The following is a 15,280-nucleotide window of genomic DNA, read 5'->3' as shown; positions in this document are numbered from 1 at the left end:
TGGAAACCATTTCCCCAGTCCCATCACCACTCGCAGGCAGGTGTTCCATCCCTGGGATCATTTTTGTGGCTCTCCTCTGGACACGCTCCAACAGGTCCACGTCTCTCCTGCACTGAGGACCCCACACAGTGCTCCAGGTGAGGCCCCACCAGCACAGAGTAGACTCAAGACCATCAGTTTGGGAACCGAAAGCAAAAAGTAATGATGTGCAACGTGTCCCTGCAGGGGCTGCTTTCCTCGCTGCGGGCCTCTGGCGTCTGTCCCCGGTCCTGAAGGCCTGGCTGCCCTTCGGCTGCTGCCAAATGTATTTTTAAAACCATGCAGCTCTTCTGTCCTCACTGGCACCCAGCGGCGCCCTGCCGTGCCAAACTTGGCATAGCCCATGGGACGGGGCATGTGTAGGACACTACTTGGAATTAACCCCGAGCCCTTTGCCCACCTACTGGGAGGATTCACAGCAAGTGGCAGTGAAATGCTCAGGGGAGGCATCCCAGCTTGCTGCCAGGGGCCTAGAATTGGCCCTGATGCCCAACAGTGCCTCTCCAGCGCAGCAAGAAAGGTCACCTGGCATAGAATGGTACAACTGTCGACCTTCCCGTGGCGCTCCAGACCTGGCAGGATGATCTGGCCACTGCCAAGGTCCAAGTCCATAGGGCAGAAGGAGTGGAGGACTCTGGGGGGAGGGAGAGGGGGGTGGCTTTCTATGTCTCTGTGCTACACCGTGACCAAAGAAAACACTCACAAAAGGCAGTGGAAGCTTCGTACAAAAGGTTTATTGCTGTGTACCACAAACCCCAGAAGCTCCAAGGGGAGCCTGGCTGTCCAGCTGTGGGACATGACCAGTACTTGAGAGCCAGTCCCGGCTTCAGCTTCTTCTTCTCCTCCAGAAACCTGAAAAAGATAAGGGGCAAAGAGCTGGAGGGAGAGGGGATGTGCTCCAAGGATGGCAGCTGGCTGCCCCTGTCCCATCCACTTTGGCTGCAGGGAGCTTCCGGGTCTGACCCGGGACCTACGGGCTTTGTAGTGGTTGCATCCCAGCCCCGTCTGCGCGCCGATCCTCTCCATCCTCGTCCCAAAGCAGCCAGAGAAGTGCCTCCGTCCATAGGAGGAGAGGAGGCTCCTCCACTGGCTCTGCCCCTCCACCGGTTGGGGAGGGCTGGGGGCTGGCAGCAGAGCACCCACCGGGCTGCTTTCCATCCCTGGGAGATCCCACTCAGAGCCACCAGCTTCAGCCTCAGCCCCCAGCTCATCTTCCAGGGCTGGTGCCCCTTCCTCCTCCTGGAGCTGCCCCAAAGCCACCAGGAGATCCTGGAGAGGGAAGCAGAGGTGAGAAGCGGTGGTGGGTGGGCAGCCCTGCTCTTGTCCCCATGTCCCCAGGAGTCCCAGCCCCAATACCTGCAGGGACTGCAGCTCCGCATCGTTTTCGCCTCCAGCCCAGGGCAGAAAGAGCAGCAATAGCGAGGCTCTGCAGCAAAGAGCCGGCAGCTGCATCCTCTCCTCTCTCCTTCTCTTCCTATCCTGTCCCCAGCTCTCCCCGTGTTTTCACTTTGCCCACAGAAGCCTCTCCTTATATCCCTGCTCTCTGCCCAGAGGGAGCTCAGCTGCCTCCTTCCAGATCCCCACAGGAGCCAGAGCTCTGTCCCCCAGCCTCGATAAGGGAACTGGTTACAACTGGCCCCACAGGTGACCCTCTAGGAGAGGGGGGTTCCCTGAGTGCAACACCTCCATCAGAGGGAGAGAACTGCCCCAGGTCACCTCCTCCCCTCCTGGCAGCGCTCATTTTCCCGGTGATTTCCTCCCCCCCCCCGCTCTCCATCCCTGTTAGGGAGGAGGTGATGCAGTGGAAGGACCTTGTGCTTTCTGCCTGTTGGCTCTGCCTCACATCTACAGGCACACAGCAGCTGCCAGCTGCCCTCAGAAGGGATGAGGGATGCATCATTTCTCCTTCGTGGGAGGGAGAGGAGGAAGGAACTGGAATTATCCCCTCTATCTGCAGCAGCCCCACAGGGTTTTTCTTCTCTGCACACGTATTTTTGTTCTCTGTGAACAGAGTGAGGTTTGGTTTTAGGAGATTTTGCAAGCTCCTGTGATGATGCATCCTGCCTTCTTGGGGGCTGGAATGGGACAACATTTAAGGTCCCTCCCAGCCTGAGCCATTCCTTGATTCCTCTGGCATTCACTGCTTCCTTCTATATCTAGGATCAAATCAAGATGACCCTAGTAGATTCTTACAGAACCCAGAGGGCAGAGCAGCAGAGCAGGGTCCTTTCAATCACTGCCTGGGTGACATTTGAGAAATTACAGCAAGTCTCTGCTTTCTGCACTCCTTGTCTCCTTGGACATTCATGAATCTCTTTGATTTCAGTAGATATGCAGTGATTTCTGCTTGGGACTTTGACTCACAGTCTGCCCTTAAGCTCAGCAAAGCCAAAGAATGTTCAGAAAACGTGGAGATGTGGTACTTAGGGACATGGTTTAGTGGCAGTATTAGTGGTAGGTAGATGGTTGGTCTAAATCTTAGAGGTTTTTTCCAACCTTAATGATTCTATGATCCTATCATGCCTTCCCTCTGAGTTCAGGGGGTGTTGAACCAAGTTTTGAGGACTTTTACTGCCATACACTGTATAACCAAGCAGCAACATATGTTATGCTTTTAAATTCCCTTCCCTGCCTTTTTTTGTCTTTCTGTTCCACAAACCTGCCTACATCTGACATCGTTTGTCTTAGATTGGAAGCAAACCAGCAATATCAGATGGTGTAGGACCACAGTCTCTGCATCCAGCAGTTGGCAAGTCGTTTTGTTTAAAGCATCACAATCCTTTCCTGCGAGGAGACTCATTTGGGAAAGGTATGTGTATGTTTCGTGATGTGTAGGTGTTATTTTACTGCAGGATTTTCTTCTCAGCTCCTTCTGTAACCCTGGTTGGTAAATTCAGGCACTGCTACTTAGTGGGGATGGAAGTGACCCAGCTAGAGCTGAGCTTCCCCTATTTGACTGGCATGCTAGCTTCAAAGGTTAGCTTTGATTGTTTAAATGCTAATAGAACTCAGCAAATTGCCTAAAGTACAGACACACCTGGCTTCAGTCCTGGGGATCTAATTACAGAGCCTTTTATGTGAAATAAATTGTTCTTCCTTTATGAAAAGTGGCTTTTTAAAATGTTCACCCCAAATGCCAGGTGAAAGGATGGCATGTTACAGCTCAGCATGTGGGGACCTGAAGCTCTTATCAGTTTCTTATTCATCTGCTGCAGGATTCTGTTCACAAATTGACAGCTCAGTCTTCAACCCCTTCAGACCTCTGTTATTTTATCCACAAATAATTTCAAGGTTTGGAAACAGGCTGAGGATGTTCAGGGAACAGATTCCAGTAGCACGTATCCTTTCTTTATTAGGTTTATAGTGTTTTCAGCATTGAAGTTCCAACATCAGGAAGCTTTCATGCCTATGAGAATATATCTGCTCCTAGGGTTACTGCAAGGAATCCTTCAGACCCAGCACCATTAGGAAGGGGGTCACACCTTCCCATTGGCACCAGCTGTCACAACATATTTGCTCTTCATGGCTTGACACCATAATGTCAGGGGGCTGTGTGGATTCACCTTGCATTTAGGTTGCACCTGGGCCACACTAAGCCAAGAGGGAACCTATTTAAGAAAGCTGGATGCTTCCTGTGTGGTTTCTAAAAGTGAGGGGCTGCTTCTTTTTATTGTAAGTCTCTGTGCTGGGGGAAAAGAAGTGAAGTTCTCTTTCTGAAGAGTACTGAGCTAGAGCAGTGAACGTGCAGGATAGAGGTCTTTGTCTGATGGAAGCTGCAGAAAGGAGAATTTTATCTATGTGGTCCAACCAGGCTGTAGAACTCTAGGATGATTTGCCCGTGAATGGGACTCCATCTAGAAATGCTGTTTACACTTACCATGCTGCAGCAATAGCATTAAGACAATGCTTTTCATGCCTAGTGCAAACTGAATGATGCTGACCAATGGAGGTATTCATTTACCCTTCCTTCCCTGCTCTAATTCTTCATCTGACTGAGGAAGGGCTTCATTTGCTTGTTGTTTTGCTTAAGGGAGGCAGCACAAAGAATTCGTTACATGGGTAATGTCGTTGTTTGAGAGGCTTGGAGGTGCCTACGGAAGTGGTGAGACCATTCCTTGCCAGCAAGTGACTGTTCAGGGTGTTCTCGCTGTTGTTGATTTGTTATCAAACTAACTTAAGCAAAGTAAGTAGGAAACAGCATAAGACCTTGTAGAGACTGATAACTACAGAGTGGCCTTCAGGATGTGTTCTTGGAGTTTCTGCTCAGGGTTTATGGCACTATCACATCGTTGGTAACCTCCTAACTTGTGGTCTGAGGAGATAAAGATTCTGAAGGCTGAAGTAGCCATAGACAGGTAGAATTAATTCTAATTTTTAAATACACAAGGTATATTAAGAGGGCAAGAGATTGCAAGAAAATACAGAGAGGAGCTGTTGGTAGCTTGGGCAAGGGGAGGCTATCTCCATTAGCAAATCATTCTGTGCTCTCTTGCCTCTGATAGACAGCTCTGGAGTGTTGAAACACACTTATGAGCTTGTAGCATTCATGTCCTTCCTAGAGCAAGTCTGTGGCTTGAGGGTGAAAGCTGTATATTGATAACAGCACAAGAGAAGAACCAAGTTTTCTAAGTTTGGCTCCTAATAGCTCTCCAGCAGGTCCTGGCCTCTCTTTGTTCCATAGGAACTGTGGTTAGAAGGAGCAGAACCAAAGCTTAGCTAATACAGCTGTCCTTTAAGTTCAAATAATAGTGGTCAAAAGACTTGGTGTCTGGTGTCTGAGATTCTTAACTTCAGGAAGGTTACTCCCCATTACTTTTACCAGAAAACATATTCTGAAATGCTCCTGAATTCTAGTGAGTCACGTCTAATTGCAAACAGCAGCACTACATCCCTTTCAGGATCGATACACAAAGGAGAATCACAGCAAAGGATTGAAACCAGTTCACCCAATTATGGAAAAAAAAAAAGTTTATTACCCATGACATAATGAAAACTGTTCATTTATACACTTATTACATAAACAGTACAAATGTTTTTGTACTTAAATTTCTAGTAGATGCTCACAAATAATTACTCTGATACAAAAAAGCATACAGTAACGGTGCATCCTATTCTGTCTCCCCCAAGTAATTTAGGGAAGAGGTGGAATGCAATTTGTTCAGTACATCATCTGTAGATGGATTGGTGGAGCCAATGCAAATAAGGGCTGAATATCTCACTGAAAGCCAACAGGTCCTTTGAACCCTGCAAGTCAGTCCTGTCAAGAAAGCAGAGGAATAAGTAAAAGAAAGAGACGTGGACAGGATTTCACACATGGAAATTGACTGATTTCTTTCTGTTCTAGGGCCAGTTTCATCCTCAACGTTTGGACTGACAGAAGAATCCCTAAGGAATTGGTGAAAACGTCTCTGATCTGGCATCTGTGGCAACATGAAGTGCATGCATCTGATGTGGAGAAAAGAGTGAAAAGCAGGTAAAGCAGAGCTGTGGTTTTCATGGGTTTTAAGCACACATCTGATGATGATATATTCTGACGGTGAAGTTAATTAACTGTGTTTTCAATAGGAGGATAAAAGTTGCTCTGAGGCACCCTTTCTTAAAGGTTAATTAAACAAGCTCTTCTACATATTTACACAAGTTATACACAAAAGTCATGTGTCCGTGGCTTTCTCTTACCGTGGAGAGCAGTTAGCACCCCAGTCCACTCATCGACCCAATTCTGTCCAACTTGACCCCAAAACAGCTCCTGGACAGACCCTTTTTGCTCCTGTTTTGGTATCTCCGAGGTAAACCTAAGAGGTCACTGAGGAACCTCTGGACAGCGCTATCAGCAGTGGATGTGCTCATAGGCTGATCCCTGGTGTTTTGGGTCCACTGGAACTCAGCATCTTCCTGATCAAAGGCACCTACTGGGATTGAGTCATCTTGCTCATGATCCCTCTCCTCTGAGACCAGGGGATGCTCCAGCTCCTCATCTAACAGCATGGACAGACTCTGAGCAGGGGAAAGAAATAGAAAAAGAATGGTTGGAGGAGGAGAGGAGAAAAATGGAGGGGTTCTGGGTACTTTCTTCAGTTAATGTAGAGGATTCTATGTTCGTTTACAAGTTGGAAGGTTATCTCATATCTGGGAACACCAAAGCACTAGTTGGGTAGCTGAAATGTGCTGGTTATTTTTTATAGTGATTTGGAATTCCTGTGCACACAAGCACATCCATGTGAACACGTTTTCTCTCTAATGCTCTGCCTCTGGAGCTCAGGAGCAGGGACTGTCTTACTGCACTGCACAGAGGAGAAAATCCTCTTCAGAGTTAAGCAGGCACAACCTATTAATTCCCTTTTCAGGTTTAACTGGAGGCTTGAGGGAGGACCATGCAGGTGACTGCTCTAAGGCAATAGAAAGGAGCCCTTCTAGGCAAATTCCTTTTCCTCCAGAAGTTTATTGCTCCACTCAATCATAGAATGACCCTAAAACTGCAATCTCCAAACTGACCCCACAGGAAAAACATTTCCATTTCAATTTCCTCAACTGATCAGAAATTTAAATCCAGGATTCGACTACTTCTGTTTCCCTCCATTTAATAACTCTGTCTGCCCAACTTCAGGATTTCTGCTGTCGTGATCTCTTTGAATGTCTCCTACTTCTTTAGCTGGGGTTGGAAGAAACATCAGTAATATGAAGTGTCTAAATCCTAAAGAGCATCAGTTTCTTTCAATTCTATGGAGCAGCCAGTCACTTACCTGCAAGCTGGAAATAGGTTTGGCCATTGCCTGCTTCTGACTGGCAACAAGCAGCAGGAAGAATCCAGGGCAAAAAAGAAGTTTCAAGTTCATCTTCGTGTTTTGATGTCTCTGATTCTTCCTCCCCTTGAGTCACTCCGGTTCCGTGCCACTCTGTCTCTGGCTACCAGCCTTTATATCTTCCTCCAACCCCTCCCAAGTCTACCTTTTGAGTTCCAGCCAGTGCAAGGATTGGTTTGAGGTTCTGATCTGTTTTCATTCTCCCAAGAGGAGGAGGGAGGAAATAGTTCTCCTTTCTGGCTGCGAATAAAAGGAGCATTTTACACTTAGGCAATGCAGCATCATTCTGTTGCTGTGAATCTGAAGGTCTCTGCAGCTTGTGATCTTGGTGCCATTTATATATGTCAGCTTGCTTAGCTCAGTGTTCCTTAAGTTGATCACTGAACCTTTCCTCTGCCTCCAGAGGAAAATAATTGGGAGAGAAGTACTGAAAGAAAAAGAAATTCTATCTGCTCCTCGTTCGCCTGGCTCTGTGAAATACAAAAACAGGGGAATGGGAATAGTTCTCAAATATGCAATTTGAGAACTAAATATTATTACCTAATGTGGTAATATGGCATTAATAAGACATAAAAGTGTGATTTGGAGAAGTGGGTAAAGCCAAGTCCTAAAAATATGACGAGTAAGTTGCATGAGTATGTAAAATCTGATGCACTTGTGCACAGAAAACTTCGACGTAGCTTAAGTTGATGAAGAAGGTCGTCTTTTCCCTTGTATCCAAATTAAAACTTCTCTTCTGTGTGTTCTTCCTCTACATAATTGTTATTAAATCTGAAATTAGTCTGACAGGAAGCACAGCCCCTGTATCTTTCTTACCATGTGTGCAGTTACAGGGACATTATAGAGCTGCAGGATCCAAATGTGTTCAGTGTGTTGTATTTTTACTTTTTCACTGAGTGAATAGGAGCACCAGGTTCAAACAGAATGGATTCTGTGAGCAGAAGAAAGTAAATCAGTCCTAAGCTAAGGCATCGAGGTAATTAAATCATTGCTGTTGGCCAGACCTCTCTTTAATGTAGAAGGACCTGGGGGATGTATATGTCCCCTAATGAAAATGTATGTAGATAATTGATCCTCCAAAGCCCTCGTTGCTTCTGATGAGCTTTTTCCTAGATTCCACATGAAGAAATGACCCTTTTTCAATGTTGGGGACAGTGGGGAAGAGCAGCCATAAAATCAGTTGTGTGTTTCGCTGGGGCTTGAAATTTGGCCCTACTGATAAAATGGGAATGCTTCTGAGTATGCAGTAATACATCTTGATCTTTTACTGCTTTTTTTCCACACATGTGGTGCAGAAAGTTAAAGGCCACTCATCTGGATCTGTAGGGAGGGAATGGAAATGAAGGCCCATCTGGCACCTTTCATCATAGCTTTGAGGTTAAGATTCTTCTTCGTACTGAAAGCCTGGAAAAGGCAGAAGGTTGAACATTTTCAGCCTTTTTTTCATCTACAGATCAGTTTAAGACATGATAGTTACATGGAAAGAGATACTCTAAGGAAGCAGCTTATGAAGATCCCTCTAGCACAGAAAAGGAGGCCTGATGCTATGATGTTGTTTGTGATTTTTTTTGTTGTTGTTGATTAAAATCACATTTGATCCAAATCTTATTATAGAACATGAAATCACAGAACAACTTCATCAGCTACACATGAGCATTCCCTCTCCTGGAGAAAGTGAAAAAGCACTTCTCATTTCAGAGGATGGAGGTGAATGCTTTGCAGTGTACCAAGACAGCAAGAGAAGGTCAGGACAGAAGCATAAGGTTGTTTTATTCCTTTGAGATCTTGCTACAAGTCTGTGTGTATGGGGATAATTAATCTTATTGACTTTGATCTCTGAACTTTTATTTTCTCCTGTTTGAGCTCAAGTCTTAAAATTATTTTGTGGGAATTCTGAATGGTCTTTCTGGTAACTTCTGAGCATTAGCACTTGCCAGCTCCGCTATCACAGTGATTATCCATGACTGCGATGGTAAAAATCATAGAATAATTAAGGTTGAAAAGGACTTCTGGAGGTCTTCTGTCCAACCCTGTGCTAAAAGCAGTGCCAACTTGGATCAGCTTGCTCAGAGCCTTGTTGAGTTCTGAAAATCTTAGAGAGGCTCTACAGCATCTCTGGGCCCTGTTTCAGTGTTCGACTGTGTGAAAAAATGATTTCCAAATTCCTACTTGGAATTGTCTTGGTTGCAACTCATATCATTGTCTTTCATCCTAATGCTGCTCCGTGAGCAAAACACCAGGGGGTTCCACCCCCAAAAGCAATGATGCTCAATGTGACTGCATTTTGCAGTGCTGCAGAACCTAGAGGAGGAGGACGGCTTTGTTCCACCTAGCCTGCAGCTGCATTCAAATCACATTTATTGCAGTGGACAGGAATGGCTGGAAACAGAAAACCCTCTCTTCACATTCTGGATCTCTTCAGGGCTCTGGTTAGCATCAGAAGTCAGTGCCTGAATGTTTGCAGCGATTTTAAAATTACAGTTGGGATGGTGCAGTTTAAAAAAAAAAAAAAAAGCCTTTAACAATAAAATTCAGTCTTTAAGAAGATAGGAACTCCTGAGAGCAGCAGAAAATATTTGGGGGACAGGAAATGCCTTTGTGACCATTTTCTGAAGTGACGGAGTGTTCATTTTGTATGGCATATCCTCCAGCTAGGATGGAAGGAAGTATGAAGGGAGCAGGTTGATGTGTGTTTCTCATCTCCAGCAGGATCTTTTTTCCTAGTTTACCGAGATATTTCTCTTGTACCAGCAATCTCTTATTAAAAGGGTTAGGGCATATTGTTCTTCCGGAAATATTTCTGCTCCATCTCTGCAGGGTGTTCTGAGAAATGCACGCTGTAATGTTGATGGCATGTGGCATGCTTAGATAGGTACCATTAGAGCACTGCCACAGTAACTCATTATCCTCCTCTTTCCCAACCCAGGGACCCCTTTCAGCCTCCCCCTCCTTCCCAATTGCTCAGGCCAGCATTTCCTGGCTCGCTGCAGCTGGCTAAAAGGGCAGAGACGTGTTCGTAGTGCTTTCGTCAAAGCGGGATCGTCAGATTCTTGATGGAAGCTGGCACCGGGGCCACTCATTATAGGACATTAACATTTCAGTGTGCTATCTGAACATTTGCCTGGTTGTCTCCCTCCATTGCCCTCTTCTGATTCATCTAGTGGCTGAGCTGCAGCAGGGTTCAGCACACAGCATCATCATCAGCCCAGACTTGCTGGTTATTACCCGGCTGCAGGTGCTCTGCCTGCTCATCTGGCGCTTTATTGCCTTCAGCTTAGGGTACATGTTGACAGCAAGGCCTCGTTGTGGGAGGGGGTCCAGAGGGATATGCATCATCAGTTCTCTCTACAGAAAAGGGAATGGGCACAGAAACTCCTGAGCTCACTTACCGGGTGTATAGCTGAATGTATGAATGGGGAGACCTGATAGCGGCCTTCCAAAACTTACAGGAAGCTTTTAAGCAGGAAGGAAATCAACTTTTTTATGGCCTGATAGTGATAGGATGAGAGTGAATGGTTTTAAACTAAAAGAGGGGAGAATTAGATTAGATTTCAGGGGGAATTTTTTCACTGAGAGGGTGGTGAGGCCCTGGCACTGCTGCCCAGAGAAGCTGTGGATGCCCCATCCCTGGAGATGCCCAAGGCCAGGTTGGATGGGGCCCTGGACAGCCTGATCTGATGCCTGCTTTAGTGATTGGCAACCCTGTTTGCAGTAGGGGGTTGGAACTGGATGATCTTTGAAGTCTCTTCCAACCTGAGCCATTCTATGATTCTATCCCTGGGATCTGCATTAGGGTAATCTGGAGCAGAATTTGTTCCCTTACCCTCAAGGGTGGCTGGGACAGCGTTCCTTTGGGGAACAAAACAAACCTCACCATTGGGTGTCTCAGAAAGAACTTTGTGTGGGCAGGCCACCACACAGTAGCCTACTGCATACGTTTCCCATCACCACCAAAGGCCTCGTGGAGCATCTTGGCTAAGTCTGGACTAGTTGGGCTCTGGGTTCAGCCCATCCTACCCACTCCTATTACTTCACTTTGCCCTGTTCTTGTGCTGATCCAGTCAATACTGATATCACAGCCTCGATAGCTCTCCTCAGGAATACTCACGTGAGGGTTGTCCACACCTGGAGGTCAGACAGACAGAATTCAGCCTGCTCTGCAGGTTGACCAGTTGTCACAGATCCTGAGCTCACCAATCCTATACCAAGGCTAGTATTGAGCAAATGGGCAGAGCAGACTTGTGTGTGACCAGGCTGTAAAACGCGCGAGGAATTTTCTGCCTCTGCATCTGTCCCAGAAGACGCCTACACAGAGTGCTGGCTCCAGTCCATTCAGGTATGGCAACCTTTTTTGAGAGTCAAATACCCATTTTGTAACCACAGGAGAAGAGTAAAAGAGGAGAATATTGATTCATCATGGAGAATACAAGCAACAATATCCAAATACTGATGTTGAAGAATGCCTCTGTGTTAACATACTACCTTCCTGTCCAGCAGCACCTTCTGTGGGACTGAAAAGGCCAGTAAAAGGGACTCAGTGCTATTTCCCCTCTTCTCTTGTGGTTCCAGGAACGTATTTTGCCTTTGCCTGACCTGACCTGCTCTCGTTAATGCTCACTGATGGATCAATGATGGAATGGAGAGGGGATGTTTTCCTCTGCAAGGTTAGGAAGGGGTCTGGGTCACCTGAGGATAAGGAGGGCAGCAGGCTGACGTTTAGTAGCAGGCCGCAGGTGGTTTTGGAGCATTGGACTCTGACAGCAACATTTTAGTATTAGCTTTGTCAGACACATTTATCACATTCTGCTGACGCTAATGGAGCCTACCAGGGAAACAGCAGTGAGGGAGGGGATCAAATAGCTAAAGATGGCACTCGGTGCTAGTCAGTGGCTGTCTGTGTGCTCTGTCTCGTTGCTGCTTGCTGAGAGAGGAGATGGGGCCCAATTCTCATCTCTCCTGCAGATGATCTGCGCTTGGAAACAAAGAAGCCACAAGGGACTTCTGTATCTGGCCTGTTGCTGCCAAGATCAGAGTCTGATTTCTCTCATTATCTGCCAGTATTGGCACTTGGATATCATTAGAGAGAGAGGAGCAATATCTAGTGATTCACTGCTGGGTGTTCCTGGCCCCTTTTCAGTGATTCATCTCTCCAAGGGGTTGCATGAGGACGTTCACAGCTTCAGTGCTCATGCTGTGTGGCTTGATGATAAAGACTCCTGAAACTGTATTTTTTTGTTTGAGCTTCATTTCCAGGGAGATGAACAGCATCTTAGTGCAGAAAGGTAGGAAAGTCTACACAGGCCAGTTGTAAATATTCACGCAGGAACTGAAAGCATGGATTAGCTGTGCACGTACGTGTTGCAAACCACTCTTCCTAGTCCTGTGGTAGCCAGTCTTGCTCCTTGCCAACCTTTAAGATGATCCTTGGAAGTTCATAGGATGGTCTTGCACTGAACTGATCAGAATCCAAGTCTTTCCTCCTCTTTCTTATGTTAGGTCTAGGTCTTAAACTGAGGTCTAATTGGTGGACACATTACTGCATTACTGTGGAAAGATAGCACTTTCTGTGGGAACTGAATCAGATTTCTGTTGGTCCAACTCTTTGTGTGGCAAAATATGCAGCTAAATAGCTGTGTAAGGAAGGAGAAAGGGAAGAGCATTAATCCACAGCTCGTTAATGAGGTGTTTGGTGACCTCTTCTGGTGAATGGGAAATATGCCTCAAAGTCTAGTTAGAATGCATTCAGGTTTAAAAACAAAAAAGCAAAACAGATCAGATACAGTGAGGGGTTTTGATAAAATTAGAACTTCAATCTGATTCCTGAACATGGTACAGGCAGTACCAGAAGCAGCTTTAGGCTGCAGTGGCCATGTGAGAATGTGTGAGTGGTTATGTCTTGGGAAAGCACGTGGTACGTGTGTGATATATGAAAGGTTGTACATGATGTACACTGCTCCTCAGGTGTTTTGATGGGTGGTCAGCTTTAGACCCATCACTAGATGTGCTGATCTGGATTCGTAATGAATTTTGCAGAATGTAAGTTTCAGTAAGAAGAGATGGGCTTGGGAAGGGCACTTCTGAATCTTTTTGGCAGGGTTTTTGCCACATGGCATATGCCAGATCTTCCTCTGCAACATAGTGCATCCTGGAATATCTCTGAGCATTGTCAACAGCTCTCATTGATCTGGAAGGTTTGCTAGTCAAGAAGCCAAATAAAGGGGCAAGAGTTCACACTATCCCATTGTGCTATTTATTGCTGCATGCCATTTGCCAGTACTGAGCTACAGCAGAAGAAGCCATTTCTAGAAATGAAATGACACCCGTTCTAATAGTTGCTGTGGTTGTTTACTTCCCCTTCTCCTCTCCCCCCCCCCCCCCCCGGATGACTGGTGATGAACCCAAGAACTACTCGAGTAATTAAAATGGAGCTGTTGCATAAAGCTGGTCCTCTACTAACAGCCTGCAGATTTTGTTCTGCCTGTGAGAGAGTAGCACGGGGCACGATCCCAGTTTTGTGTCCCTGGAGCAGGATCCCGGTTGTCCATGAGTTTTGATGCATCTCAGACCTGTGGACTTTCCTTGGCTGGAGGTACAGCAGGAAAGCTTGGTGGATGTGTCCCTGCTCTTTAAGAGCTAAGAGGGTTATGTAGGAAAACTGCCCAGATTACTGTCTATCAGAGAATTCCTATGTGTATTATTCTTTCTTCTGCTTCCATTTACAGTCCTCTGCACCGATGTTTCTCATCGGATCAGGCACAACCACGTACGTGCAGGTGCCAATGCTTGCTCGCTAGGATTAAAAAGCAAGTGCTTCATGTCACAGTGTGGCAGCAATTAGTTGTGCCAGGAGGACCACCCTAGAGGTCTGCAGTGGATGTGCATTAGAGTACGTGTGAGTAGGAAGAGAGCTCCTTGCTGCCTTGGGTGGCTGAGCAACCGCAAGAGGAACACCACCTCATCCAGCTCTTAGCTAAGCTACTCTTTATTAGTAACTCACTGTAGCTATGGTGATTCTTATCACCCACTGTTCTTGATTTGACAACCCTTCTTTGTTTTCCCAGAAAATACTCAGTGTTCGCCAAGCTTCTGGAAATAGCTCCATCCTTATGTGGTGGAGGACGGCATGGCCCCGGGCCAGAGGGGCAGGATATTTTAGCTGTCACTTGTCAGCACAGCGAGATGGGCGAGTACTCTTTCAAAAACTAACACTTCTAAGGCTGTGATAAGGTGCTCAGGCTACAGGGCTGGAGCCTGTGTTCATGCTTGAGATAAACTCCACTGTCAGCACCACGTTCACACCTCCCCTGTCACATCAGGCACCCATGGCCCTGCCTTTCCCACCAGTCACTTGTTACAAAGCCTCAGCACAAGGGTGTCAGGCCCTGTGACTTCATCCACAGAGTCCCCAGGGGCTGCATTGCTCCCTGTGTCTTTGTGGTGACATTGAGGTGGCTAGAGGAAATAATGTGTTGGAATAGATTTGTTACCTCCTCACCTTCCTTCTTCTCCCTCGAACCTTCACCGCACCCAGCTTTCCTTTGGGATGTACTGTCTAGGCATCACTGTCTTGACAAAACAGAGGTGCTTGGACTGGTTATATGCCAGGGCTTGAAAATGCTGCAGTGTGATCCGGGGCATGTACAATAGCAGGGCTGCTTCCTTGTGTGCATGGAAGCACTAAATGTACGGTCTGGGGGAAGGCAATGACATATTTAACCTCACTATTCAATCTGCCTGTGGATAATGAGGACAGGACTGATCTCACCCCAAGTTATTTACAGTCCCTCTCTCCCTGTAAAAGTTTATTTTGAGTCGAGGGTTTAGTGGCTGCGGGTCAGGCAGATTTATTCTGGAATTACAGGATTTCATGTAATTAATTCACAGGGACAAATGGCACTCGTGTAATGCAACTGAATGCCGATAGAAAGCTCAAAACGCTTGGGGCCATGCCAGTGAGTAAAAGAATCATTCCTCTAACCAAAATAGTTCAGTCACTTCAAAAGCAGCTTAAACCTTGTTTCAGGACAACGTGGAGTTCAAGGGTTTCCTCACGCATGTGTGGAGTCAGCTTGAGCTCACAGAAGAGTGCTTCTTGTAGGGTAACACCCACACTTCTCGGGGTCTCATATGGACAGCAAAATGGATGGGATGTTGCTGCCAAACTGAGGAGGTTAGATGTTGGGCCCTCTGTTCACTGTGCGATTGGAGAACTCAGGCCACTATATAACTGCCAACCAGACTGAGAAATCATGAGAGTGGTATATGTTTAATATATACAATATGTACATTTAATTACATATGTATCGTGGGAACTTGAGAAGAGGTATCTATGCTGTCGTGTCTAATTAAAACCAACTGCTCTCAGTCTTGTCTAATTAAAATCAACACACTGGTATGGCTCCTCTTTGCACAGCTGATAAATGGCACAAACCCAGAAAACT

The 15,280-nt window shown here is 46.4% G+C and overlaps 2 protein-coding genes across 2 annotated transcripts in view; one reads left to right on the top strand and one right to left on the bottom strand.

Moving 5' to 3' along the window:
* Positions 1–5,603, top strand: part of CLCN6 (chloride voltage-gated channel 6) — a 35,699-nt gene extending 30,096 nt beyond the window's left edge. Inside the window, exon 23 of the mRNA XM_021417447.1 lies at positions 5,384–5,603. Coding sequence (XP_021273122.1) covers positions 5,384–5,413 — 30 coding nt within the window. The 3' untranslated portion in view covers positions 5,414–5,603. The remainder of the gene's footprint in view (positions 1–5,383) is intronic.
* Positions 773–1,520, bottom strand: LOC110408581 (natriuretic peptides B-like). Its single transcript, XM_021417450.1, has 3 exons — positions 1,396–1,520; positions 1,014–1,308; positions 773–891 (listed from the first exon to the last, which is right to left on the bottom strand). Exons 1-3 carry the CDS (start codon positions 1,489–1,491, stop codon positions 866–868), a joined length of 417 nt encoding a protein of 138 aa, XP_021273125.1. The 5' UTR covers positions 1,492–1,520; the 3' UTR covers positions 773–865.

Source organism: Numida meleagris, chromosome 20 (genome assembly GCF_002078875.1).
Source record: "Numida meleagris isolate 19003 breed g44 Domestic line chromosome 20, NumMel1.0, whole genome shotgun sequence".
NCBI lineage: Eukaryota > Metazoa > Chordata > Aves > Galliformes > Numididae > Numida > Numida meleagris.
The sequence above is the reverse complement of the archived record's forward strand: the minus strand, read 5'-3'. Positions and strand labels throughout refer to the sequence as shown.